The sequence below is a fragment of the Morchella importuna genome (genome assembly GCF_003444635.1).
Source record: "Morchella importuna strain M04M26 chromosome Unknown Morimp01GS001, whole genome shotgun sequence".
Taxonomy (NCBI): Eukaryota; Fungi; Ascomycota; class Pezizomycetes; order Pezizales; family Morchellaceae; genus Morchella; species Morchella importuna.
Genome location: NW_025763398.1, coordinates 1,041,857 through 1,068,099, shown reverse-complemented (window position 1 = coordinate 1,068,099; position 26,243 = coordinate 1,041,857). Strand labels below are relative to the sequence as shown.

The window sequence follows — 26,243 nt, the reverse complement described above, 5'->3', positions numbered from 1 at the left end:
CTGTAGATGCTTCTAACTACTCACCATACCTACAGAGCTTTCTATTCCGCCCTGATAATCAGCATCCAGTTGAGACCGCAATACAAAACTGCCAAAGTACCTGTCATCAGAACCCAACACAAAACCCCTCATCAGTTGGGTACCTGCTCATCTTCATCTATTGAGATGGGTTGCCCTGAATAACCTAGCTGGGAAATGTAAGCGCAGAGAATTGCGGCGTGGCATGCATGTTTGGTGTATGTAAAGTCGATGTTACATGCTAGTGTGTAGCCGCGATGCGATCGGCAAAGATACACATAAGGTTATCTGACTTATGTAATGCTGTTTGCATGGGTTTATCCAGACGACAAACAAAGAAGGACAATAGAGAGAGACCTGAAACGCGCTTGTGATGGGACTTCTATTGTTTTCGTTAGGCGCCATGGTGGAAACTCCACACCCGTATAAGTGAATCTTGCGCTTGGCTTTTTCTAATCCAATAGACGCCCGTAACTAGATATAAAATGATATTTCTATCTTACAGCTTGTAATTAAACGGCTTTGTTCCTGGGCGGTACAGTTCTTGAATTTTGGCTCGAAGCAATGAATCGGCTTGGAGAATCACAAGTAATCACTCGAGAAACGTATATACCTGATCTATGGGCCTTAGCTACACATCCCAAATCTAATTCCCGAACAATGGTCAAAAAGCAACTTTTGTATAGAGAGGCCAAGTCAATTGACTATCTTATCTGCTGAAGCACGAAAGCGTTCGAGTCCTACCTGGAGCTGGCAATGCTGTCAAACAGCTGCAGAAGCAGCCCCAACAGGCCGGTATAATGCTCATCGTGTACGAGACACTCGCACAGAGATGCCCCATGTCGATGAGCCAACACAGGAACGGATGAGGGAAATATTTCGAGATTTCCCCGCTGATTTTGATTTGAAATACGGTACTATGGACCCAAAGGCCAGCAAACTGGTCATGTACTCAGCGCAATTAAGCAGAAGATGATCATCTAAGCCGAATCTACCTGCTGGACCCGGATGGGCATCAAGCGGCTAGCCCACTGAGGAAGAGACCACGACGCCCGAAAATGCGCAACCAGCACATCTCCCCAAAGCCACATCAGCCCTAAGTCTGTCGGCCCGAGTCGAGTCGGGAAAAGCTCGTTATTGACATGCGTTCTGGCTGAAATGGATTCGTGCTAGGCAGGGAGGCTTGCCAAGGCTATTTCCTATTGGCTCCTGGCGACAACACACACACACGAAGTGGCCAAAAGAAAGAAAACTGGGACAGGCTTCGTAAAGGCTAATCTGCTAGATATCGTTCGAAAAGTCCCTTAGTTATGGCCGAGGCAAAGCGTTGTAGGTTAGTTGGGTAAATGGCTGGATCTACGGTTTCAAGCGTCATCAAATCTCAAGCGAAGTCCGAGTGATATCACATGCATCAAGTCACCAAGTCACAATCACAAAACACTCAAACACCATAAACAAAAGTAACAAGAGTAAAACTATCTATAAACTCCCCCCCTCCTCCGCCCCATAACAGCCCACGGCTATCATCACAATAATGCCGCCGCGACCACCCCCCAGTAATCAGTACAACCGCCCTATGAGAGTACTGGAAAACCAATACCCCCACAGGGCAACCCAGGCAATCAGTACAGCCACCCTACAAGAGTAGGGTGGCTGTCGCGGGCCCGGATGAAGCAGACCAAAATCAGTACAGCGGCCCTACAAGAGTAGAGCCACTGAAATAGGGGCACCATCTACACCCACAATCAGTACAAGACCATAGCATAAGCCATGTGCTTGTAGGACGACTGCCAGAACTCCCAAAAAGCCTCTATATTATTAAATCAGTCAAGGTAAAGTTATATTAGTGAAAGAGTCATGATTTACGCACATGAGGTCCCAATGACCTATAAGACAACTCGCGTCTCCCTTATGTATATGGGAGAGCGATTCCAGTCCGTCGAAGGATAAGGCTGGGAGGAAGGATGCGCATACGAACCCCGGCCCAGCCAGCAATGGGGTGAAGGGAACGCTAGCGGCACGCTCAACCTTCAGGGCCGGGGTGTATTCCTTCACCACATGAGGCGGTGAAACGAGGAGGGATCGGTCTATCCAGCGAATATTTGTTACACGTATCTATAAATGATAATCGATGAGAGGGATGATAAGGATATTTACACCGGGCTTGGGAAGATCTGCTAGCCAGAGTCCATTCCCTGAGAAATCTGCTGAAAGAGACATGTTAGATCGATGAATATAGGTTGAATCGGTGTTATACAAGTAGTTATAGAGTAGAAGACTTACAGATTTCCATTTAGGGCTGAAGCAGCAGCTAAATGGTTGGTGATAACCTTCCTCGGATGATGGAGAAGGAAGCGCTTATCATGTCACTGAGAATTTAGATGAGAAGAAGGAAGAGGAGAAGGAGAGTGCCGGAAATGAACCAGTGCCTACTAAATGCGTGATTGTGGGAAAGATTTACCTGCCGTCAATTTATGACTGCTTACCCCACAAAGCTAGCATTACATAAGGGCACAGCCCGATATATTCTACTCGAGGGCCCATATTGCCTGTCTAGGCTGCTAGAAGGTTCGTAAGGGTCTGGTTACCTCTTGCTGCAAATCAAAAGGTTACAGGTTCGAATCCCGTGTCTCCCATACCCGGTATACCACCTTGCCGATCGGGCTGGGTTTTGGAGATTTCCCCAGTCACTTGCTCAAATGAGAACAGCGGTAATCCCTTGAACGTCGCCAGAAGCTCACGGTTGCAGTGTGCGAGTATGAGAAATTATTATTTTGATTACTTGTATTATGATTATCGTGCGTAGAAGCTTCATGCGTTATGGCTCGACTTTTACTTTTTAGCTGTGCCGTACACGGAACTTACATGTAGCTATCATGCGCCATAGAACTCAAATCTCAAGCGAAAGCTTCCTGAGGGCTGCACAAGACTACAATTTTGCAAAAGCTTAATCATCAGTTCTATATATGGAGTGTCGAAACATTTCGACACCCTCAGGGTTCTCTTTCTTGGTAGCTGTGAGGGGCTAGTTTATTGAGTTAATTAATCGCAATGTTAAGTATATGTAGGCACGTACTGTTCTCTCTATCAATTGAGACAAAGGGGGCCCACATCTAGCTCCTGTTACAACTATCTACCAGCCTTAGGATGTATCGTATTTCAAACCACAATGATCACAAAGTCTCCCAAAAGATGTTTCTTGATACCCCTCGTTACGAAATTGAAACAAAAATCATTGACCCCTCGAAACTACACTCCACCAAACACAATCTTGAAAATATCCCCAACTCTATAAAATCAACGCCATTATCACTCCTAATAGAAACTCCATCACATCCTTGATACACTCACAGCCAGCACAACTACTACAACACTCAATTCCTCGTTCCCAACTCCTCATTTCCAAACTTACTCAACTCAACTCAACTCAACTTTTACCACCACAAATATGAACAACTTCCAATTCACCGTTGACGGCCAGATTGTCGATCTCGACAACTTTGTCCCCGAAGAGCGCCATCTTTCGCCCAACGACCCTGCCTACGCACTCATGGATCTCTACCTTGGGGCCAAAGAATCCCAAGGGTCCAGCCAACCATCGCACGCAGGCAGCCACCGTAGTGGATACGAGACCTCCGGCTCAAAGGCCAGCAAGCACAGCAGCTGCGGAGGATACGAGACCGGGGGATCCGCAACCAGCGGATACCCCAGCTCCCGCACTCCCACTGCTGCCTCCAACCGTACTTCTGGAGTCGCTGGCTATCTCGAGGCACCGCCGTCGCAGGCGTCCCACCATAGCAGCAGATCGTATGGTAGTGAGCATAGTACTATCAGAGGAGAGCCTTCAGTCCATTCTCATGTGTCTTCTAGCAGACACACCGAGATGGGATCGCCTTCGATCCACTCCCGTGCGTCTTCTAGACACACTGAGATGGGCGCCCCTTCAGTTCACTCCAATGCATCTTCTAGACACACTGATATGGGCTCTAGGACTCCCACTGTGGCGTCCAACCGCACCTCCGGGGTGGCTGGATATCTTGAGGCGCCGCCATCACATGCATCCCACCATAGCAGCAGGTCTTATGGCAGCGAGCACAGCACCATCAGGGGAGAGCCTTCGGTTCACAGCTCCCATGTGTCTTCCAGACACACTGATATGGGCGCTCCTTCAGTTCGCTCCCACGCATCTTCTAGACACACCGAGATGGCCTCTCCTTCAACCCACTCCCGCCACACCGAAGCCCACGCACCTTCCCACATCTCGCACGCCGCATCCCGCCGCACTGAGGTCTACTCGCCCTCCCACGTTAGCAGATCCAACACCCACCACAGCAGCAGCTCTCGTGTTAGCGCTGCGCCGAGCATCAAGAGGTCGAGCACCGGTACACTCTCCGGGTACGACACTGTGGGGCCTGAGGATAGCCTTTCGTCTGTGGGGTCCAAGGCGTCGGAGAAGTCCAGGGCGAGCCGCCGTTAAAAGCTTTTTGGTATGGTAATATGGTATGGTATGGTGATATTGTTGACTTTGACTTTGACTGAGTTTCTTTGGCTTCTGTTTTTTGATTTCCTTTGATTGGTTATTCGTTTATAGATTGCGTTGATTTTTTAGCACTGTACTACTGTGTTGGAGCGTATCCTCTAGTTGTTGATCATACTGTTTTTCTGTTTTTTGTTCTTACTGCATTTATTCCTGTCGATTCGCCACTCCTGTGCCGCAAAACCTTAAAAAATGAAGAAAAAAATATCAAGTTGGCGTGGGAGGACCATTCTCGATACTCGAGAGTGCCACTCCCAGCTCCCAAAAAATAAGCATTGTCCCTAAAGCAAACTAAGCTGATATCATCTGTGATACACCTCTCTTTTGCAATACTAGAATCGGCCGGAGAACATTCTCGAGACCGCCACCCTCAAACTAGAGTACACGTAAAGAAGCATTGTCTCTATTACAACCTGAACTGATATCACCTGTGACAAGCTCTTCCCAAGAACCATAAATTTATGCATACATATATGCTCAATCATGAAAAGTCACCCGTTGCCTCCAAACCCATGGCCCACTACCTACAACGCCCAACGTCAAAGCGCAACAACCAAACCAAACCCAACGGACCAGCACCACCGCGCTATAGGTGTTTCACCTATAACCCTCCTCCACCACTATCAAAACAAACCTCCAGAAACGAAACAGAATAAAAAAAACCCAACGCAACAGTCCCCACCTGCAAGCAAGTCCACCCACCCATGGATCGACCTCGCGATCGGACCCAAACCCCCTCCGCCGGAAAGGCCCTCTCTATTGAGTTATCTAACTCGAGGGAACTGTAGCTACATGTAGTACACGTACTCTAACGGCATGCAGGGCACGAACAGGTGGCCGACCACTAATCCTTGGCACAGTGCAGCATGCGCAAGGGGGGGGGGGGGCTAATAAGTCGCGCTAGCAGAGTATATCAGAGCACTCTCCTCGGCCGCGGGCCCCCCCTAACCACCTCCCTTTCCTCCCTCCCCTCCCTCCTGCTGGAATCGCCGCGTTTATTTATATTATATTAAATTAATTTGTTTATTTCAAAGAAGTACGTACTTACCTCCTACATGTCGTTGCCTGTTGTGTTACACCAATTATTTCAAGGGGGGGGGGGTGTGTGCCAAGTTTCATACTATTTGCTTGAAAAACATGAAACATGATCATTGATATCAATATTTTTTTTTGATCAGAGCGGTTCTTTGAAATTCAAAGGGGGGGGAAGAGGGAACTATGAACGTTGATAACATACAATTGGAACCCGTCCTCTCAAGAATATAAAATCCCCCCACCCCCCGTCGACGATCGGACCAGCATCAATTCTAAAAAAATTACCGAAATCGTTCAATATCCCAAGTAATCATAGCTCACGTACCAGCCAGCCCGACATGAAAATGAGTAACGGCGCCGCCCACTACTACAACTTCGAACCCCGCCATTACCAACCTGGCGATCCGGGGTACGTAGATCTCTCCTCCCGCACTGGCCCTTCCTCCGGATCCAGCGTGCGCTCGGGAAGCTCGGTACGATCGACATCGTATTACACGCACCCATCAGGTGCCAGCTCACAGAGATCCTTACAATACAACCCCCGCACACAGCACTCCACCACTCCCCGCAGGACCAGCTACCCCGAGTCTGTCCACAGCGGATACGCATCTTCCATCGGCTCCTACGCCTCAGCAGGGTACTGCGGGCCATCTCTTCCGCCAGACGGGCGTGACAGATGGGTTCCGCCGCTGGCGCCATCGGTTGATGGCACTAGCACTATAGGAAGAGGTGGAGCCAGATCAGAGTATTCGACTGCCTCTTCGCGGGCCACAACTGATATGGCGGCGCCGTCTAGGCGGTCTTCGCTGCTGAGTGTGAGCTCGGGGAGGGATTCGGCGTATGGTAGTGGGGGCTCTGTCACTAGCAGGGGCGCTTCATTGACTAGTAGCAACCTGAGGAGAGCCAACACGCATAGCTCTTCTTCTTCGTCGAGGTACACGGAGGGAGGGATATGGCCGACGAATAGCATTAATTGGGTTGTAAATCCAACTCGGAGGGCGGGAGAGGGTAGGCAATGATTTGGTTTTTGCTATGATAGGGTTGATTTGTGGTTAGGAGTTGGTTGTATTTGTGATTTTTTGGTCGGTTATGGAGTATTTTGTACGGTTCATTTCCTTTGTACGGTTTCCTTCGTTTGGATATTTCTTTTGTCAGCGTTGAGGTTTGGCACTGGAGGCTGGTAATACTGTAAGCTAGGTGCAGAGAACGGGCGAATTTGATGGTTCGCGGCGACATGGATTCTTTTAAAATTTCAATATTTCGGTTCCCATAAAAACACGAGTGCTAGCTAGTACCGGGAAGAACTCACAGTAACCAGCCTCCAACCCATCAACCAACTATCGACACGGCGAGAGGCCCATCAGCACAATTAACTTCCACACAAAGAAATAAAAAACCAAAGGGGAAGAAATCACTATTATCTCCAAAGGGACGATGTCAAAGAGAAGATATGTGTGTGTGTGGGGGGGGGGGGGGGGGTTGACAGCGATTTATTTATTTATATCCCAAGCCAGTGCTGGTGACAAGGCATAATACAAATTTATATAGAATTGCCCACCTCTTCCCTCATCCGCCCTTCTTACCTCCTTGCTGCTCCCCTCCCCGTCCCATCCCTATTTTTGATCCATACCTTAATGTGGATGAGTCTTGGCAGACATACCGAAATCCCAGCGTGACGCCCAATCGAGTGAGATGCAATGACCCAACCGCCTATCCGCCTACGTGCAGATGTTGAGCCCTATTATACACCCCCACAATTACATATAGCCAATCCTACACCACATTCACCCCCCCCTCCCCCCCCCACTATACCCCACAATCTACATCCAGGCGGTATTGTCGTCACTACATGACTTGGTTCTTCGGTCTGGTTTGTTTCGTCGGTCAATCAATGGCCATGGCCGGTTGTATGGGGATTGATCCAATCCACGCCGAGTGAGATTCAATGACCCGCCGTCCATTCTATCATTCTATCATATCATGCGCGCGCCCACCATCACTCCAACCCCACAATCCTAACCCTATAGTCTCAACCCCCACTGGTGTTTCTCACCCATTCGTCTCATCCCATCTCACTTCCTCCCCGCACGCTGCACACAGCACACTACACCACAACGGTCTTCACAGGCAAAGCAAGCATAACATAAGTAGCATTATCCATATCCATATCCGTAATCACCACGCACCATTCCTTCGTTTAGTTTCGTCCATCATGACCATATAGATAGAGTACAGCGCGCAAGCCAATTGCAAGCAACAGAGTGTATATATACCCCCCGATCTTCACCAGCGTCCATGTCCACAAGCACAAGCAGCAAACAAGCACAGGAAAAGCAAAGAAGAAGGGAAAGAACAGTAAGAAATGAAATCGATATCCGTAAGCACTACAATACAGGTCAACAGAAAGCAAGCAATCTTTATATCAATATCAATATAAAAAGCAAAGCAAAGCAACAACAAGCCCCCTCTAGACCGCCCCCTCATCACTCCCACTCCCCTCACACGCCCTCAACGCCTCCTCCACACTCCCCACAAAATGCCCCTCCCCCCCACCACGCCCACAATCCCACTCTTCACAAACATCGCCCACACGCCCCCCTCCATCGGCACCCTACTAAACCACACGCCCACCCCCCTCGCCACATACCCCCTCACAATCTCCGCCAGCACCTGCGTCCCACTCCCATCCATCCTCCGCACACCCTTCACATCAAACACCACCGTCCGCGTCCCCACCACCCGTCCCCTAATCCTCGGCAGCGACGGATGCGCCCTCGCATCCCCATACCGCTCCAGCCTCCGCAGCCGGTTCTTCAGCTCCCCCGTGTTGGCGAACGTCAGCCCCTCCGTCAGCTTCACAATCAGACACCCCTCCACGTCCTCCAGCTCCTCGGCCGGCACCTCTTCCGCGGCCTTGAACGTATTCAGCGTCCCCGGCACGCGGCCAAGGATCTGGATGCGCGCGCGCGTCGAGTGGCGGATCACCTGGATGAGGGAGATGCCGACGCCGATTGCGATGCCCGTCTCGAGGGACCATATGACGGTGGTCAGGAAGACGAGCAGCATGGTTGCCAGGTCTGCGTATGCGCGGATGTGGTAGAAGAAGGCGATGTCCTCTGGCGCCTCCTCGAGCAGCGACACGGCGACGACGGAGATCATGGCGCAGAGCACGCAGCGCGGGAGGTAGTAGAAGTAGGGGAGGAGGAAGATGGTGCATATGATTGTGCAGACGGAGAGGACGACGGAGGAGATTGGTGTGCGGCCGCCGGTGGCCTTGTTGACCTTGCTGCGGCCGTAGCCGCCAAAGGCGGGGAGGGACTGGAAGCAGCCGCCGAGCATGTTGGCCGTGCCCAGGGCGATGAGTTCGCGGTTCGAGGAGATGTTGGCGTCGAGCGTTGTGCCGAGCGACTTTGCGGCGACGACGGACTCGAAGAAGCCCAGCACGGAGATGAGGAAGGCCGTGGACATGGTCTCCTGCAGGTTTGTGAGGTGCGAGAGCTGGAAGGGGAACTTGAAGCTGAAGAGGGATCCGCTGGGCGCCTCGACGTTGCCCAGCACCTGCAGGCCCTTTGTGTCCCAGCTGAGGTTGTACGTGAGGATGGCCGAGATCACGACGACGAGGAAGCGGTCGGGCAGGAACGCAATGTACGGCGCGCGCTTCTCAAACACCTTCTTCAGGTGGCGCCCAACCATGATGATGCCGAACGAGACGGCCGCCACCGCGAACGTGAGCGTATGCGTGTCGCCCAGGTTGCGCAGGATCCACACGGCCTTTGTCAGCGAGCTGCTGTGCAGCACGCCGGCCGCCTTTGCCGCGTCCGTGAGCCCCAGCTCGGGGATGGACTGGTCCACAAAGATGACGAAGCCCACGGCGGAGATGAAGCCGCGCAGCAGCGGCCGGCTGAGCACGCTGTCGAGGAAGCCCAGGCGCACGATGCCCGCAATGAAGGCGAAGGCGCCCGTCATGCCCGTGATGACGCCGGCGAGGCGCGCGTTGTTCTCGGCCTCGTCGCCGTCGTCGAAGGCGGGGGCGTGGTGCTGGTTCAGCGTGCGGATGGCGGTGCCGAGAAGGAGGGAGCCGGCGGCTTCGGGGCCGACGGCCATGGTCGGGCAGGAACCCAGGAGGGCGTAGACCTGTGCAAGCTACATGTTAGCCAATTGGCCCCCCCACAGAACACACATGTGGGCCATCTCACCAGCGGCTGGATCGCAAACGAGTAGAGCCCGTGGATGGGCGGGAGATGCGCCAGATTCGCCGACAGCGAGAGGGCCATGGGGATATAGAACGACGCCATAGTCACTACACCCACACATCAATTCCCCACTCCAACCACCAAGAACAGGACAGGGCAAACCTACCACCAGCAACCACATCCCCCAGCAGACAGCTCCGGTCATACTCCCTCATCCAGCCAATACTGGGGATGTAGTAGCTCGCATACATCAGCCAGGGCCGCTTGACGCCCGCCTCCTGCGCCATGCGTGCCGTGGTTGTTTTGCGCTTCAGCAGGATGCCGCCGCCCATGCGCACCTCTGAGCTGGTGGCGCCGAGAATCTGCGGCGTGGTCGGGCGCGTGTCGTCGTCGGACGAGAAGGTGCCGTGGTCGCTGTTGTTGCCGTCGAAGCGCGGGGACAGCAGGCGTGTGAAGGGGTTTGGCTCGGAGGTCTTTGGCGCGCGGGAGCCGCTGGGGTCCGACATTGTGGTTTTGGGGGGGGGGGGGGGGTTAGTGGGTGGGCTGCTGGGGCATGAACGGGTGTAGATATGTAGAAGTGTGAGAGGGCAATGTTTTATAGAAGCAGCAGTGAGTGGGTGGTAAATTAAGTTAAGTGGAGGAGGAGGAGGAGGAGGAGAAGAGGGGATGGAGGAGTGAAAAAGCAAGCAGAAGCAGAAGAGAAGGTGCTCCTAGTTATCTATGTATGCCCTATCGTCTATCTTGTATCTATGCAGGTCACGTCAAGGCCCGCCCGCCCGCCCGTCCCTGGCCCCCCCGCCACATCTGAAATGCAGTTCTGTCTGCCTGCCTGACCCTCTCTTCTCCCTCTGTGAACCTCCATCTCATCCAAACCGTGTAGATAGATACAGTAGCCATTCCCTCCCGCGCACTTACAAGTGAGACAAAAAACGTCACCACCGCTCCCCCCAATCTCTCCTGTCAGCTGCCGACTGTCGATACCCGACATCCATCATACTCTGCACTCAGACATGCTCTACCGCCGAGAAACCTCCCATCAGCTGACGTGACTCGGCCCTGCAGCCGAGCCCAAAGCTTGGCTCTCTCGTAACATTTGCACCTCGTGCTGGGGAAAGTGTAGTTTCTGCCACTCTGGGGACCCACAACCGCGTGCGACTGCCTGCCTGCAACAGCCGAGCCGATGGGCGCCCCCTCCACTGGGGGGGGGGGGGGGGTTGTTTGGTTTAGTTATTTGGTGTTTAATTTGCCGTGCACTGGCCGAGGTTGGTGGTAGGTATGGCATTTCATTTGCAGGTTGTGGGTTGTGGGTTGTGGGTTGCAGCCTTGAGGAAAGTAGTTTCGATATGGGATTCGGATGATATCAAGGGGTCACAGAACGGAATGTATATACTGCAGTTATTTGGCACAAAGACATGAATCTGCAATCTCGTGTAGATATACAACACTCAAACCCAAAACATCGATATAACCCCCAACCATGAGTCCGCCCCCATCCCATCCAGGCCGAAGCTTGTTGAGTCACACACCATTACTTAACAGCCCAGCCAACCCAAGCGCCAACCAACGGTCCAGTGCAGCCAAACCCAACCCAGCAACTAGAAGCAGCAACAAAAAAAGTGTACCATCAATCATTACCCCCCTCACCCCAACCACCACCACCACCCCGATCATTACCCCCAATAATAACACCAATGGCAGCCCCACCCGAGTCCCCATTCTTCAAACCGCTCACGGGCGTCAGCACACCGACGGTCGTAAACGGCACATTAACACTAGCACTTACGCTGCCCTTCCTATCGGACGTAGAACAGCAGCAGTATCATTATATAGTGCTGCTCACAGAGTCCGAATACCCCCTCTACACCACCACCACCGCCACACAGCGCAAAACCACCGCGCTGCCAGATACGGCGCGGATATACCTGCTGGAGCCCACACCCGACAACGAACAGACCGGGACGTGGAGTCTCCCCGTGCTGTGGCCCGCCGGCAACGCCTGGCGGGCTAGACATGGCTTTGAGCCCGTCGATTTCCGCATCCCGATACTGCACAAAGGCTCCGAGCCAATTCTCCACAGCACCCAGGACAGGAACAGGGTGGTAGTAAACGGCCTCTCCCTCCCCCCCACCGCCGAAATCGACCTCCTCGACGCACTCTTCCTCCGCGCCCGCACCCCCACAACACAACTCCACTGGGCCGTCCACCTCACTCGCACCCACCCAACCTCCGAGCGCGGCTGGGCCCGCCTCGCCGCCACCGCCTTCGCCACCGACCAGTGGAAGCTCGCGCTCCTCTCCTACCAGCGCGCCCACGCCCTCTCCACAGCGCCAAAGCGGCAGGCGCACTACGAAACCCACATCGCCGCCTGCAGCGCCCACACCGAGTACGGCCCACTCTTCACCGACGACGAGGCCGCGCACATCACGGCCGCGCTCCCGGCCGCACTCGTGCAGACGCTCAGCGCGCCGCTGCCACCGGTGCGGGGGGCACCGACGGCGAGAGCGCTGCCGCTGCTGGAGTCGCGGACGAGATATAGCACGCTGCACCCGCGCCACCAGCTCCCGCGCTTCTTCTCGTGGCTGGTGCCGCACCACCTCTGCGCGATGAGCACGCCGCGTAATGAGAGCGACGTGCAAGTGCTGCATGACAAGCTCGGGGTGACGCATATCGTCACGCTGACGGCGGAGACGCCGCTGCCGGCGCTGTGGTTCCCGCCGGCGGGGGGCGTGCGGAATACGTTTGTGCCTGTCGAGAACTACTATGCGCCGACGGTGGCGCAGATGGATCGGGTGTTGAGGGTGATTGTCGAGGAGGCGTACTATGATGCTGATGTGCGCGGGGCGACGCTGGTGCACTGCGGCGGCGGGAAGGGGCGCGCGGGGACGGTGCTGGCGTGTTATGTTGCGCTGTTTGGGTTCACGGTTGGCGGTGAGGAGGGGGCGCCGCCGGTGATGGCGGCGGGGGCGGCGGTGGAGGCTGTGAGGGGGATGAGGGTTGGGAGTATCGAGACGGAGCAGCAGGAGCGGTTTGTGGCGTCCTATGTTTCTCTGGCGTGGAAGCGTCACGGGCGCGGGGAGCCACTGACCGGTAATTGCGGGGAGGTTGACGAGCTGGCGGGCGTGGAGATGGAGGTTGTGGGGAGCGGCGAGGCGCCGGATTTCGTGGTGCTGGTGGGGCTGCAGGGGGGCGGGAAGAGCGGGTTTGCGCGCATGTGCAGGCTGCGGAATGCTAATGTTGAGGTCCTGTCGCCGGATGAGATCGTCGCGGAGGAGCGGGTGGGGACGGCGTCTGCGAAACGGGCTTGCGAGGCTGCGGTGGGGCAGTGGAGGGGCGGCGGCAGTGGCAGTAGAAGTGGTGGTAGGAAGGTGCTTGTTCTGGATCGATGTAATCCTACGCCGGATGAGCGTAGGGAGTGGGTCAAGATGTTTAATTACAGCGCCAACATAACCGCGGTGTGGTTCGATTATGATGTGGAGATTTGTCAATCCCGCGCTGAGAATCGGGGTTTGCACCCTACGATGCCGCCGCACCGCGTCAAGAGTGCCATCTCCAGTACCGCAAAGTTGTTGCAGCCCCCGACACTGGATGAAGGCTTCACGGGTGTTGTGAGAATAAGGTGTATCGCGAACGCGGTCGAGCTGGCAAATCGCTGGTTTGGAGAGGTGCCTATGAGGAAATTCGTCAGGACGAGGCATCTCCTCGATCTGGGCTCCGCAACACGGGACGATCTAGTCCTCGATAGCAGCGATCTAGAGGGGCGGTTCCAGAAGATGGTTATAGTGGAAGAGAAGGTGGATGGCGCGAATATCGGGTTTTCGCTCGATGCCACAGGGAAGATATTAGTGCAGAACCGCAGCCACTACATCAGCTCCTCGGACCAGGCCCAATTCTCGAAGATAGACTGGTGGCTGGAGAAATACGGGCCAAAGCTGTATAGGGTGCTGGCGAGAGATGAGGTGTTGAAGGAGAGATATGTGTTGTTTGGGGAGTGGATGGCGGCAACACATAGCATTGCTTATACGAAGCTTCCTGGGTTCTTTTTGGCTTTTGACTTATTGGACCGTTTGACAGGAAGCTTCGTGGGGCGGGACACTTTAGTGGGGCTTCTGAAAAACAGCGGTATCAGTATAGTGCCGGAGATTTATAGAGGCATATTAGAGGGAAGGGAGATGCTGCTGGGGTTCTTGGAAAGGGAGAGTCTGTTTGCGCCTGGCACAAAGGTAGAGGGAGTGGTTGTCAGGTGGCAGAACGGCGAGAGAGGAAAGGTTGTCAGAGAGAATTTCGTTGCCGGGAGCGAGCATTGGAGTAAGAATGAGTATAGGAAAAATAGGCTAGCGGTGGAGGAGGAGGAGGAGGCCGAGTGAGAGCCTGTGGTTGGTGCGAGTGATTGTCTGTGATTATGGCAATGATCGTATCCATTCCTGCCTATCTCTCGGACGGTAATTGTCAGATGTGTGCATGCATGCTTCCTAACGTAAGTTGCATTTTTGGCCCTCAATAGACACAGTGTGTACCTGAAGCTCTATAGCTGTAGCCACACAGGCCCTAGGTTTCCCAAATGCCGAAGCCGTGGTGCTAGTTTCAAAGTATATTGCTTTATAAGGCATAATAGATATTAAAAACTGTAGGGGCGTTAAAATAAAAAGATGCTTCGATGAATCATCCTCTACTAACAGCCTTTTATCACCATATCACCCCATCACAACTAGGAGTTGGCCATGAGGCCATGACAGTTATCGATGCCTCGGCGGTCAACATTTCGAAAGTTAAGAATCTCTGAGTACACAATAACAAAATTCAGTTGACGAACTAAAAGCCCGTTTACTATCATCAATCCACCTAAATGTGTAGGTAGGTACCCCCTTAGATACGGCCTCTGGGGCTCGAACTGGAGGGCGCAAATCCAGGATTATATATATACCGAAGACAGTACGGATCCGTGGATTCAAATTTTACTCTTCATAAAGCTTTCCATCATGTAATTGTCTATTCTAACCTTTAAGGCCCGTATTCATGCCCGGGAGTTTCAAAATTCAGCGCTGAGCCAAGTCAAATGTAAAAACTATATGCAACTTAAGATCCAGTAGTAAACCTGAAGGATCCGAATAATTCTCATTTCAGTGGCTTGTATTTACTGTATTCCTCGCGCCTCTGCTGTTTGTTTTTATCATTTAACACCACCGAACCATCAGGTTGGTTATAGAAGTTGTAAAGCTGACTTGAGCCTGCGCATAGTATGGTCCTCAAAGTTTTTGGTAGCGTGGCCTCCATGGCCACGGCCATTGATGTCCACGGGATACCTTGATGCTACGGGTCTTGAAGTATGACATACGATAACCTTCGATACTATGGACTTGCTGCGCCATCTGCCATAACCCTGTCCCCTACCCTTAAAGATTTAACTGGCATTGGATTATTGTGCTGAACAATTATCAGTTTATAGAATGACTATGAGGTGCGGGGCGATTTTTCGAAGGTGATTCTGAGAGAGGATAGATCCAAGGAGACCCTGGTAGAGGTGATGGGGAATTAGTGCGAGGAAGCGGTTGCATGGTATCTTAGTTGACAAGTAGAAGCCGAAAGGTCAAAAAAGTTCCGCCTGTCCGGAACTTATAACGATATCGCAAGAGCCGCACAACCCATGACTGAAGCCAAATCCCAAACCCATCCCAAACAGAAGTAGCATTTCGAATAATCTCCGATTCCGCTACTGGCGTTGTTCGAGAATCCGGAGAATTAATGAGTGACATTAGAGTTTCTTGGCCGCACTAAAACCTTGCATCTAGTTGTCTCTCTTTCTCTCATGGAGTAAACAAACCAGTATTTTGGTGCCCATCAGCCTCTTGTATGCACCCCGACATACATGCAGCCCTACAGCAAGACGATGCACACATGGAAACCCTCACATGAAAGCCCAGCAGCGTGGATCTCTGCTCTAACGCACGTGTAGATATCTCGTGCAACAGATAATACCCGGGGGACAGTTCGCCTTGCAAGGAGTTGGACTCGGGAACGGTGAGCTTGAGTTTGGTTGTTGTCGCACTTCCAAGAAGTTGTCCCCCGAGTGAGGTTACATGTACTTATCCTTATCAAGCGCCAGAGGAGCTTTTTCATAATGTTAAAGTATCTCACAAAGCATATAATATCTATTCATGAAATCATTTGAGAAACTTTTAAAATATATGGAGAATGTATTGGGATGTTTTTCTTAGGGTTGATGCATTTCGGGGTAGTCGTTCCGGACACCGCGTTAAGGTCCCCGTCCCAAACATTTTGGCCCAACGAAAAACCTCAACCCCAGGCCCCTTCACTTCACCTCGTCCCGCTCAACAACAACTAACGCCGGTTCTTCCTCTCTTCTTCCTACCCCTCCCCGTCATCTCCATTCCCTTTCTTATCCTCTCTAGAAGGGTTTTTTTGCCCCCATTTTATCTCCCCCAATTGATACCAGCGATGTCGGCCTCAGCAGTTCTTTCAAGAGCTTCATCTCGCGGAGTGGCTTCGTGCCTGAGGAGCAGTGGTATTAAGAGTGCTGGCTTCTTGAGAGTGTATGTATCAATTTCGTTGTTATTACGGTTTTACCCATCCTTTTTGTTGGCAAATTTGCGGGGATGGCAAATTTTAGGATGTAGCATCAGCATAGTGGGGTTATCTTTCCAAGATCCGCGGTGCTGCGCAAAGATAGATATTCTACTCAAAATTATGGGGATTACTGCTGACGCTTATTTTATAGTAGGAATCAACCTCAATGCCTTTCTGCGCTCTCCCGATACTATGCCTCAAAATGTGTAAACTCTTTTTCCCGCAGGTATCAATGGTGCGGAGAGCTAACATGATTGGATAGCATACCCCCCTCACACCGTCGTCACCATGCCAGCGCTCTCCCCTACGATGACCGCAGGTAACATTGGGACATGGCAGAAGAACCCCGGTGACACTATCAGCCCTGGAGATGTTTTGGTTGAGATCGAGACGGACAAGGCTCAGATGGACTTTGAGTTCCAGGAGGATGGTGTCCTGGCCAAGATCCTGAGGGATAGCGGATCGAAGGATGTCGCTGTCGGAAACGTAAGTTTTTGTTTACTCGGGCCTGCGCCGTAAACGTTACGATGAAATTTTTGGAGTGCTGATTGTAGAAATATAGCCAATTGCCATTCTTGTAGAGGAGGGTGAAGACATCGGTGCCTTCGCCGACTTCACTGTCGAGAGCGCTGGCGGCGAGTCCAAGGCCCCACCACCACCAAAGGAAGAGACCTCCGAGACTTCTGAGCCCCCAAGCCTGCCCCCACCAGTGTGAAATCTGAGGAGCCAACCTCCAGCGGTGGCAAGCTTGAGACTGTTCTTGACCGCGAAGGGCGTATTGCGATCTCGCCTGTCGCCAAGAAGCTTGCTCTTGAGAAGGGCATTGCTTTGAAGGACATCAAGGGAACTGGTGAGGGTGGACGCATCACCAAGGCCGATGTTGAGAAAGCCAAGCCCAGCAATGTTTCCGCAGCCCCCAGCGGAGCCAGCAGCACCGATGTTCCGTTGACTTCTATGCGTAAGACCATTGCTAGCCGCCTTACCCAGTCTAAGAACACCAACCCCCACTACTACGTTTCCAGCACCCTCTCTGTCGGAAAGCTTCTCAAGCTTCGCCAGGCCCTTAACGCCACGGCCAATGGCGAGTACAAGCTTTCGGTCAATGACTTCATGATCAAGGCTGTTGCTGCGGCGCTTATCAAGGTCCCTACCGTCAACTCCTCCTACCGTGAGGATGAAGGCGTGATCCGCACCTTCAACACCGCCGACATCTCTGTTGCCGTTGCCACACCAGTCGGACTTATGACCCCCATTGTCAAGGGCGCCGATTCAAGGGGATTGGCTTCTATCTCTCAGGAAGTCAAGGCTTTGTCCGGAAAGGCTAGGGATGGTAAGCTGAAGCCGGAGGAGTACCAGGGCGGTACCTTCACCATCTCCAACATGGGAATGAACCCCGCTGTTGAGAGATTCACAGCTATCATCAACCCCCCACAGGCCGGTATCTTGGCTGTAGGAACAGTCAGGAAGGTCGCTATTCAGGGTGCGGATGGTGGTATTGAGTGGGATGATCAGATTGTTGTCACTGGATCTTTTGATCACCGGTAAGTCATCACATGGATATATAATGTACTCGCACGGACTCAAGCTAATGGATGTGCTACAGGGTTGTTGACGGAGCTGTCGGTGGTGAGTTCTTGAAGGCTTTGAAGAACTTTGTGGAGAACCCACTTGAGCTATTGCTGTAAAACGTTACAAGTTTGATGTTTGTTGATGGGGAAGGCATTGGAATGGAATATAGACGGTAGTTAGTTAACGGACAAAAACTAGCATCAGCGTGTAAAGCAAAGATGTTTGTCTGCAATTCGAGTTTAGTTTGGCGTGTATAATTCAATAACTCTTCTATTTTTTTTTCTTTCTTGTTCTTCATGTAGCATTGAGCGATTACGTTGCGAGAAGGATATGTCGTATATTCTGCCATACTTATTATCTAAAGGGTTTGTCTTCTAATTTCGATGTTCCTCTTTTCTTTTCTTTTTTTCTACTTCGGGTCGTTGAGGGTGCAGACTGCAGGGAGGCTCTGTTTCCGAGTGATCAGCGGTGGCGACGATTGGAGTGGGGGGGAGTGGGATTAGTAGTGTTTTCGGTAAGCAGCGATAACGGATAGCTAAGACGCGATGTGTCCTTTTTGCGAAATCTGTTGAAATTTTTTTTTGTAGAGCTGTAAGTGGCGGAATTTAGAGGTTCATAGGGAGAGAAGTTGATAGATGTCTGCGTAAAGGCTCCTGAGGCTGAGAACCTTCCAAAAGGGTTCTATTTCTTGTAAATATCCACCCAATCCATTCGAGAGGCAAGCTTCAGCCGGTGCACGACATCATCTTTCGGTCCACAACGTGTCTTGACAACCTCTAACAATCCTTCTTTTCCTTTTCTTCCAAGAAGGATCAACTCACCCCTTTCTCAACCCTCTCTTCTTCTTCGTCCAGGTCCCCTCTCTTCCTCTTTTTTTCTCTTCCCTTACAATTTCTTTCATTATCAGAATAAAGGAATCATAGATATAGAGGGTACTGTCCTCACCGGTACTTCTCAAAACCACACATCATGGCTTCAACACCCCCTTATCCGCCAACGCCGCCCATCAAGTATGTGACTCCCGGTTCTGTTTTCTGCTTTCGCTACTACAGTCCAGCTAACCGGCTTCTATTAACAGGCGGCAACTTGTAAATTCTTCCCAAATCGCCTCTTCCACACTTCTCAATCCTCTTCCGGTTCTTCTGCGATTATACACCTGGCCATTCTTGGCAGCTTATCCGGCGCTTTTCTCACTATGGATGAGGCAGGAGAGCTATGACAAGTATTTTCAGAGTCAGGAATGGACGGTCTTGTACTTTTTGTCAACGTTTGGGTTGCAGAGTTTGATCTGGCTCGGGTGTCATTGGAGCATGGGCTGGAGGGCTTTTATCACTGGAATCAAGGTTGGTCTTTCTCTCGCTGCGTGGAGAATTTGCGGGAATATCAGCGCTAATATATGAGTAGGCATCGAGAGTTGAGGATGCGACATTAATTAGAATCATGCCCGTTGAAAATGCTGGAGCTCCAGATATCTGTAAACTCGTTCGCGACAGGGTGAGTTCAGTTCCTAGAACTATTACTACTTCCGCGTGGCGGTTCTTATTTACTAATGCGGAATTCTACAGACTGGCGAGAAGGAAGAGATTTCATTCTTGTTCCAAAAGCGCCGCTTTCTCTACTCTCCCGAAACTGGCTCATTCTCACCGCTTGTCTACCCTGTTGACGAAGACCCAAAATTGGCCGATTACCAACTCACCAAGGGCCTGAAGAGCGAAAAGGTCGTCGATCGCTTGAAGCATCACTATGGTCTCAACTCTTTCGATATCCCCGTACCGACCTTCACCGAGCTCTTTCAGGAGCATGCCGTCGCACCGTTCTTCATTTTCCAGCTATTCTGTGTCGGTCTGTGGTGTCTAGATGAATACTGGTACTACTCAATCTTTACATTGGTCATGCTTGTCGCTTTCGAGTCAACTGTTGTTTGGCAGCGCCAGAGGACTCTTACTGAATTCCGTGGCATGAGCATTAAGCCTTACCCAATTTTTGTTCATCGCTCCGGAAAATGGACAGAAATCCAGTCTGACCAGCTTCTTCCCGGCGATCTTGTCTCCGTTGGGCGTACAAAGGAGGACTCGGGTGTTGCGTGCGACATGGTCTTGATCTCTGGAACTGCTATTGTCAACGAGGCTATGTTGTCCGGAGAATCTACGCCTTTGCTGAAAGATTCAATTGCGCTTAGGCCTGGCGAAGCTAACCTGGATATCGAGGGTTTGGACAAGAATGCCATGCTTTACGGAGGAACAAAAGTTTTACAGATCACACATAATACTGCCAACCCTGATGATGCCCCTCTTGAGAACAAATCCGGTGTTGTGCCTCCCCCAGATAATGGTGCTCTTGCTGTTGTCACACGTACCGGATTCGAGACCAGTCAAGGTTCTTTGGTTCGCACCATGATCTACTCTACTGAACGTGTTTCCGCCAATAATGCCGAAGCTCTATTGTTCATTCTATTCCTACTCATGTTCGCCATTGCTGCAAGTTGGTATGTCTGGACCGAGGGTGTGCAGAAGGATCGCAAGAGAAGCAAGCTTTTGTTGGATTGTGTCCTGATTATCACCTCTGTTGTACCCCCGGAGCTCCCCATGGAACTCAGCTTGGCTGTGAACACCTCTTTGGCCGCTTTGAGTAAATACGCTATTTATTGCACGGAACCCTTCAGAATTCCATATGCTGGAAGAGTTGACGTCTGTTGTTTCGACAAAACTGGGACTCTTACCGGTGAGGATTTGGTTGTCGAGGGTATTGCTGGATTGAACCCAGGAAAGGATGGGATGTCAAAATTGAGAAAGGTTGAACACGTTGGTGGAGAGACCACCCTTGTTTTGGCTACCGCGCACGCACTTGTTAAGCTTGATGAGGGTGAGGTCGTTGGTGATCCCATGGAGAAGGCTACTCTCACTGCACTCGGATGGTCTCTCGGGCGTGGGGATATCCTAACCAGTAAAGCTACTAGCGCTGCCCCGGGAAGTGCTTTCTCAAGCCCGGCAGGGACTGTTCAGATCAAGAGACGTTTCCAGTTCTCTTCATTGCTCAAGAGACAGAGTTCAATTGCTTCAGTCCTGATTAACCGTGATGGAAAAAGATCCAAGGCTACGTTTGTCGGTGTCAAGGGTGCTCCGGAAACGGTTCGAAAGATGCTTGTTGAGGTTCCACCTAACTATGAGGAAACCTTCAAATACTTTACTCGTCGTGGCTCTCGTGTTCTCGCTCTCGGATACAAGTACCTGGCGACCGAAGGCGAGTGGGGCCAAGCTAAGATCAATGCTTTGAAAAGGGAGGATGTTGAGTCTCAACTCCACTTCGCCGGATTTTTGGTTTTGCAGTGCCCGCTGAAGGACGATGCAAAGAGCACCGTTCGGATGTTGAATGAGAGCTCCCACAGAGTTGTTATGATTACTGGTGACAACCCGTTAACTGCTGTCCATGTTGCCCGTGAGGTGGAGATTGTCGATAGAGATGTCCTGATTTTAGACGCTCCTGAGGAAGGTACTTCCGGTGATCACGGTAAGTTTAATCCAAGCGCTCATGTTTGAGGTTGATTCTAATATCAAGATAGAGTTGGTCTGGAGAAATGTTGAAGAAACTGTCATCATCCCTGTCAACCCAAGTGATCCTCTTGATAAGGAAATTCTGAAAAATAAGGATATCTGCATCACAGGTTATGCACTTGGGAAGATGCAGGATCAGCCAGGTGTCGTTGATTTATTGAGGCACACCTGGGTCTATGCTCGTGTTTCACCACTTCAGAAGGTACCAGATCCCAAACTATATTTAGGTTTTAATATGTGCAAGGTGCTAATGTCGACTGCAGGAATTTATTCTCAACGGACTGAAATCTGCCGGTTACACAACTCTCATGTGTGGTGACGGGACCAACGATGTCGGTGCCTTGAAACAGGCTCATATTGGTGTAGCACTCTTGAACGGCTCCGAAGAGGATCTCAGGAGGATCGCAGAGCATTATCGCATCACAAAGTTCAAGGAAATGTACGAAAAGCAGGTATCCTTCACTAAGCGATTTAATCAGCCAGCTCCCCCACCACCAATCCATATTGCGCACCTCTACCCTCCAGGACCCGGAAACCCGCATTACGAAAAAGCCATCGAGCGCGAAGCGAACAAGAAAGGTGTTTCTGCCGCAAGCCTCGCTGCAAAGCAAGAGGCCAGCAATATTCCAACCATTGTTACCCCTGGCGCCAGGGCCCTGCAGCAATCCCAGAACCCGGCCAATAAGAACCAAGCAGGTGCAAACGCTGCTGCTGCTATGGCAGACAAAATGATGAACTCCATGATGGAGATGGAAGATGATGCTGAACCGCCCACTATCAAGCTTGGTGATGCTTCAGTCGCTGCACCTTTCACTAGCAAACTCGCCAATGTCGTTGCTATCGCCAACATTATCCGTCAAGGAAGATGCACCCTGGTCGCAACTATCCAGATGTACAAAATCCTTGCATTGAATTGTTTGATCTCGGCCTACTCTCTGTCAGTTTTGTATCTTGAGGGCATTAAATTCGGTGATGGACAAGTTACTATTTCTGGCATGTTGATGAGCGTGTGCTTTTTGAGTCTTTCAAGGGCAAAGCCTGTTGAGAAGCTTGGAAAAGAGCGACCGCAGCCAAATATCTTCAACTTCTACATCATTGGCTCTGTTTTGGGACAATTTGCAGTCCATATCGTTACTCTGATTTACATCTCTAGATTTGTCGCCAGACTTGAACCGTAAGTTTCTCATCTTTAGTTGTCATCTTTCCTGGGTAGCTGCTAATCAAAGATAAATAGACGTGATGAGAACGTTGACCTTGAAGGAGAATTTACTCCAAGTCTTCTCAATTCCGCCATCTATCTTCTCCAGCTCATTCAGCAAATCTCTACCTTTGCAATCAACTACCAGGGCCGTCCTTTCCGTGAATCTATCCGCGAGAATAAGGGAATGTACTATGGACTCATTGGTGTTGCGGCCGTTGCCTTCTCTTGCTCAACTGAGTTCATTCCCGAAATTAACGAGAAGCTTCGTCTTGTCCCGTTCACCTCCGAGTTCAAGATGACCATGACTATTGTCATGATACTCGACTATGCCGGTTGTTGGATTATTGAAAAGGGTTTGAAGCGTGCGTTTAGTGATTTTAGACCAAAAGACATCGCGGTCAGGAGAGAGGACCAGGACAAAAGGGAGGCAGCCAGGGTGCTGAAGGAAGAGAAGGAAGCTTTGGAAGCTAAAGAGAAGGGACTAGTTGTTCCGGGGGCAAAGCCTGGCTTTGCAGCGCCGAGGTAATGGGCTGGGTTTGACTACTATAGAATATATGATGGGCCCCAGAGAGTCGCCGTGAAGAATTATTTGTTGTAAATACTGTAGAACTTTTTTGTTATTCCCTGATCGTATTTTGTAGGGTTAGTGTGGAACTATTGCCTCGTATGTATGCAACGTGATGTGCCATGCTATGACCAGGGCCCAAGGCCCGGGGTATTTGATGACTGCAGTTTCTGGCGGCTGGCTCTGCGTTATGTATGCAGAGAAGATCATCTAAGCTCGAGCCCAGTGTAAAATTAATTTACTCTAGCTGTATGGGAACTACATGTAGTTAGCCAGATAGATAGCGCCTCCGCTTTGAGATTTGCGGGGCGCCAGAATTCTAAAATTGGAACTAATTATAATCCAGGATATTGCGTGGGCGTTGCGTCTGATAACGAAGTCCGCACTGATTACTCTTCTCGTGGCAAAGTATCGTATGTTCTCTCGCCCATGATTTCCATAGAGGTACATGTAGATAATATTAGTGAGGTATATAGGAATTGTAGCAAATGGAGGTCCGATGTCGTTCTACAACGGCCCGTTGGCTCATACACGTATATACCATGATCTTTCCACGTATTCATTTGGTGATTATAGTGGCCATAGTTTTATATAGCTCGTGATTGTCCATTCAATCCTCTTGGCATTTGAAACTGCACTTTAAATGACGTTGAAGCCATGGGGTTTTTTATTTATTAATTTATGATGGCGTGCATCGGGAGTGTGGGTAGGACAACGCCATTTATAGGAATCATTGTGCGGAGTGCAAATCCCAGTGAAAACCGGGCCGTTCTAGCCCTTACCTCACGATGCCTGTGCGCCAAGAACTTTGGGGATTCGTTTGATAGTTAACGGCCTTGAGCAATGCAATTGAGTACATTAGAATCTCACCGTAATAGATCGTGATAAGTAGATTGGCGTCACCCTGCAGAGTCCGGAGTCGTTTTTGGTGAAGTTTCGCGTTACAGTGCTGGTTTATGTACGCCATGATCATGATCGTGAGACTGGCAGCATTTGTCTTGTGGAGTGGATAAACGGCTTCTACCGGCGATCCTCTGGCTTAACTCGATCGTTATCGTCGTAGTACACATAAACTATGTACATCTACGAGAGTTGAGCCTCGCCCGCCGGTGCTCAATGGATGACTGATCACGCTGACTTAATGCGGACAGAAGATATGTGTTCTTTGAGATCTTGGCTCCGAGATTCTCCAGAGACATTATGGTGTGAGATTATGTCCGGTGAGGTTGATTTGGTGGACGGGACACCGTACCGGTGTGAGGACGGACGAAATGATATATGGGTGGTTAACGTGTCGACGGGAAAGTGGGTTGAAACTCCATGTAGTGCTCTTAATATATCCATGGTATTGTATTGTCGTGGGAGTAGGTGGTGGTGAATGGTGGCCTTTGCGTCACTTGAGATCACTCGGTATTATTGGTGTCATAAACGTTGCAGAAGGAGCCCTGGTAGATAAGCGATTTAGGGTACAACCTGTTGATAAGGCACGATGCTGTAAACGTTATCGGTTCAGTTTAGTACGCATCTTGGCGGTTGTTGAAGAGGGAGGGGTTCGACAGACGTTTGAACTTTGGTGGCGATATTCATTGAATTATACCCTGTGAGCTTCGTGCAGAAGAGAAGGGCATACTGGACAAATATAGAGCTCATCTCATGGCCTATGAAAGCTGCATTGATGATCCTTTACACCGTGCGAAGGCCGGGGTCCATTGTGCAGAAGCGAAGACCAGAGGCTGAAATGTTTGGGGGCTAGGCTCGTCAGGGTCAGGGTGTCAATTGTATTGTCTCAGATTTGAGCTGCCCTTGGAATCTCGGAGGGGGAGGTCGCCCACAAACGCGTGTAAAACAAAAGGAAACAAAAGTGCAACCCTGAACATCATTGAAATTCGAGGATGCAATTGACCTAATTCACGGAGATCAATTGGAATTATTCGGTCCTTTCCCTCTTCTCATACTACCATGCCTAATTCTACTCTCTCCTCAAAAGAAAAGAGGATGGGTCCCGCGTGTAGGAGTTTGATTGGATAGACCGCTCAGTTCCAATTCCAGTTGCCAGTTCGCCAGGGGGTGGTACTCTACTCTGTTGGGAGGGGGGAGTCGCTCAGTCCTGTTGCTGCCCGTCCGGTGCACCATTTGCCAAGGTGTGTTTACTTTTAATTTTCTTGTGGGTGAGGCTTGAATGGGCTTGGGAACTGGCAGCCCCCCTTTCCTCTTTCCAAGCGCAGAATCCCCCTTTTTTGTGGTGAGAGAACCGAACGCGCGATTGATCGGTTGCACCCGCCTGTGGCCCTTTCTTTCTACGCCTGACTTCTCCCCTTTCCCTTTCTAACCTCAACGTACTCTCTGCACACCTTCGTTCGGTGCTTTCACTCCCTTACTCTCCCTCTCTGCCACCTTTCTCTAACCCACCCCCCTTCTTCCCTTTCACTCCCTCCCTCGCTCGTCTCCGCACCTCCCAGCATACTGGTTTTGGGCTGCCGGTTATTTTTTCTTGCTTCGTTATATATCAGATCCCGGCAACGCACGAAGGTAACATTTTGACATTTCTTTTTAGCTCCTTCAGTCCTTAATCGAAGAGATAGCTCCCTTTCCTTCCCTGGCACTGCTTACCTACTTGCTTCATTTGTTTATTATCTTGTTCTTTCTTTCTCTTCTCACTTTCACTCCCTATAACGTTCCGGCAATTGTTCATTTTTGTAGGTACTACACACTGCTTTCCCGTGTGTCTACGTGGTGTCTCCTGACCTGCTTTTTACCTCATTTTTTTTTTTTGAGTGCTGTTTCCCTTACCCAATTGTATTGAGGCTCCATAATCTATCTTTTATTTGCTGTCATTGCCAGATTGATTACCTGCATCTAGCAGGTATCGCTCTTTTCATTTATCTACCGCGTGTTGTGTCCATAGCTAACAATAAACTCTGATTTATAGATTCTTCCCCCACTTTACCTTCCTTCGACCGCATAAGCACAAAGGGTTAAACCACAGCACACC

General features: G+C 50.9%; 6 protein-coding genes across 6 annotated transcripts; 5 read left to right on the top strand and 1 right to left on the bottom strand.

The window, feature by feature from the left end:
- Positions 1-3,466: 3,466 nt before the first annotated feature.
- LAJ45_00237 (uncharacterized protein) lies at positions 3,467-4,495 on the top strand (the record flags this gene model as incomplete). The annotated part of the gene is made up of 1 exon (XM_046109839.1): positions 3,467-4,495. One exon carries the CDS (start codon positions 3,467-3,469, stop codon positions 4,493-4,495), a length of 1,029 nt encoding a protein of 342 aa, XP_045976532.1.
- Positions 4,496-5,928: 1,433 nt separating this feature from the next.
- On the top strand, positions 5,929-6,609 carry LAJ45_00236 (uncharacterized protein; the record flags this gene model as incomplete). The annotated part of the gene is made up of 1 exon (XM_046109838.1): positions 5,929-6,609. The coding sequence occupies one exon, from the start codon at positions 5,929-5,931 to the stop codon at positions 6,607-6,609; it is 681 nt and encodes a 226-aa protein (XP_045976531.1).
- Positions 6,610-8,098: 1,489 nt separating this feature from the next.
- Positions 8,099-10,289, bottom strand: LAJ45_00235 (uncharacterized protein; the record flags this gene model as incomplete). Its single annotated transcript, XM_046109837.1, has 3 exons — positions 8,099-9,724; positions 9,787-9,890; positions 9,950-10,289. The coding sequence occupies 3 exons, from the start codon at positions 10,287-10,289 to the stop codon at positions 8,099-8,101; spliced, it is 2,070 nt and encodes a 689-aa protein (XP_045976530.1).
- A 1,185-nt stretch (positions 10,290-11,474) lies between these two features.
- Positions 11,475-14,147, top strand: LAJ45_00234 (uncharacterized protein; the record flags this gene model as incomplete). The annotated part of the gene is made up of 1 exon (XM_046109836.1): positions 11,475-14,147. The coding sequence occupies one exon, from the start codon at positions 11,475-11,477 to the stop codon at positions 14,145-14,147; it is 2,673 nt and encodes an 890-aa protein (XP_045976529.1).
- A 2,089-nt stretch (positions 14,148-16,236) lies between these two features.
- LAJ45_00233 (uncharacterized protein) lies at positions 16,237-18,050 on the top strand (the record flags this gene model as incomplete). Its single annotated transcript, XM_046109835.1, has 6 exons — positions 16,237-16,331; positions 16,517-16,569; positions 16,628-16,851; positions 16,928-17,004; positions 17,076-17,906; positions 17,969-18,050. 6 exons carry the CDS (start codon positions 16,237-16,239, stop codon positions 18,048-18,050), a joined length of 1,362 nt encoding a protein of 453 aa, XP_045976528.1.
- An 853-nt stretch (positions 18,051-18,903) lies between these two features.
- On the top strand, positions 18,904-23,212 carry LAJ45_00232 (uncharacterized protein; the record flags this gene model as incomplete). The annotated part of the gene is made up of 7 exons (XM_046109834.1): positions 18,904-18,944; positions 19,013-19,277; positions 19,339-19,428; positions 19,500-21,441; positions 21,494-21,687; positions 21,749-22,659; positions 22,720-23,212. 7 exons carry the CDS (start codon positions 18,904-18,906, stop codon positions 23,210-23,212), a joined length of 3,936 nt encoding a protein of 1,311 aa, XP_045976527.1.
- Between the last annotated feature and the right edge of the window lie 3,031 nt (positions 23,213-26,243).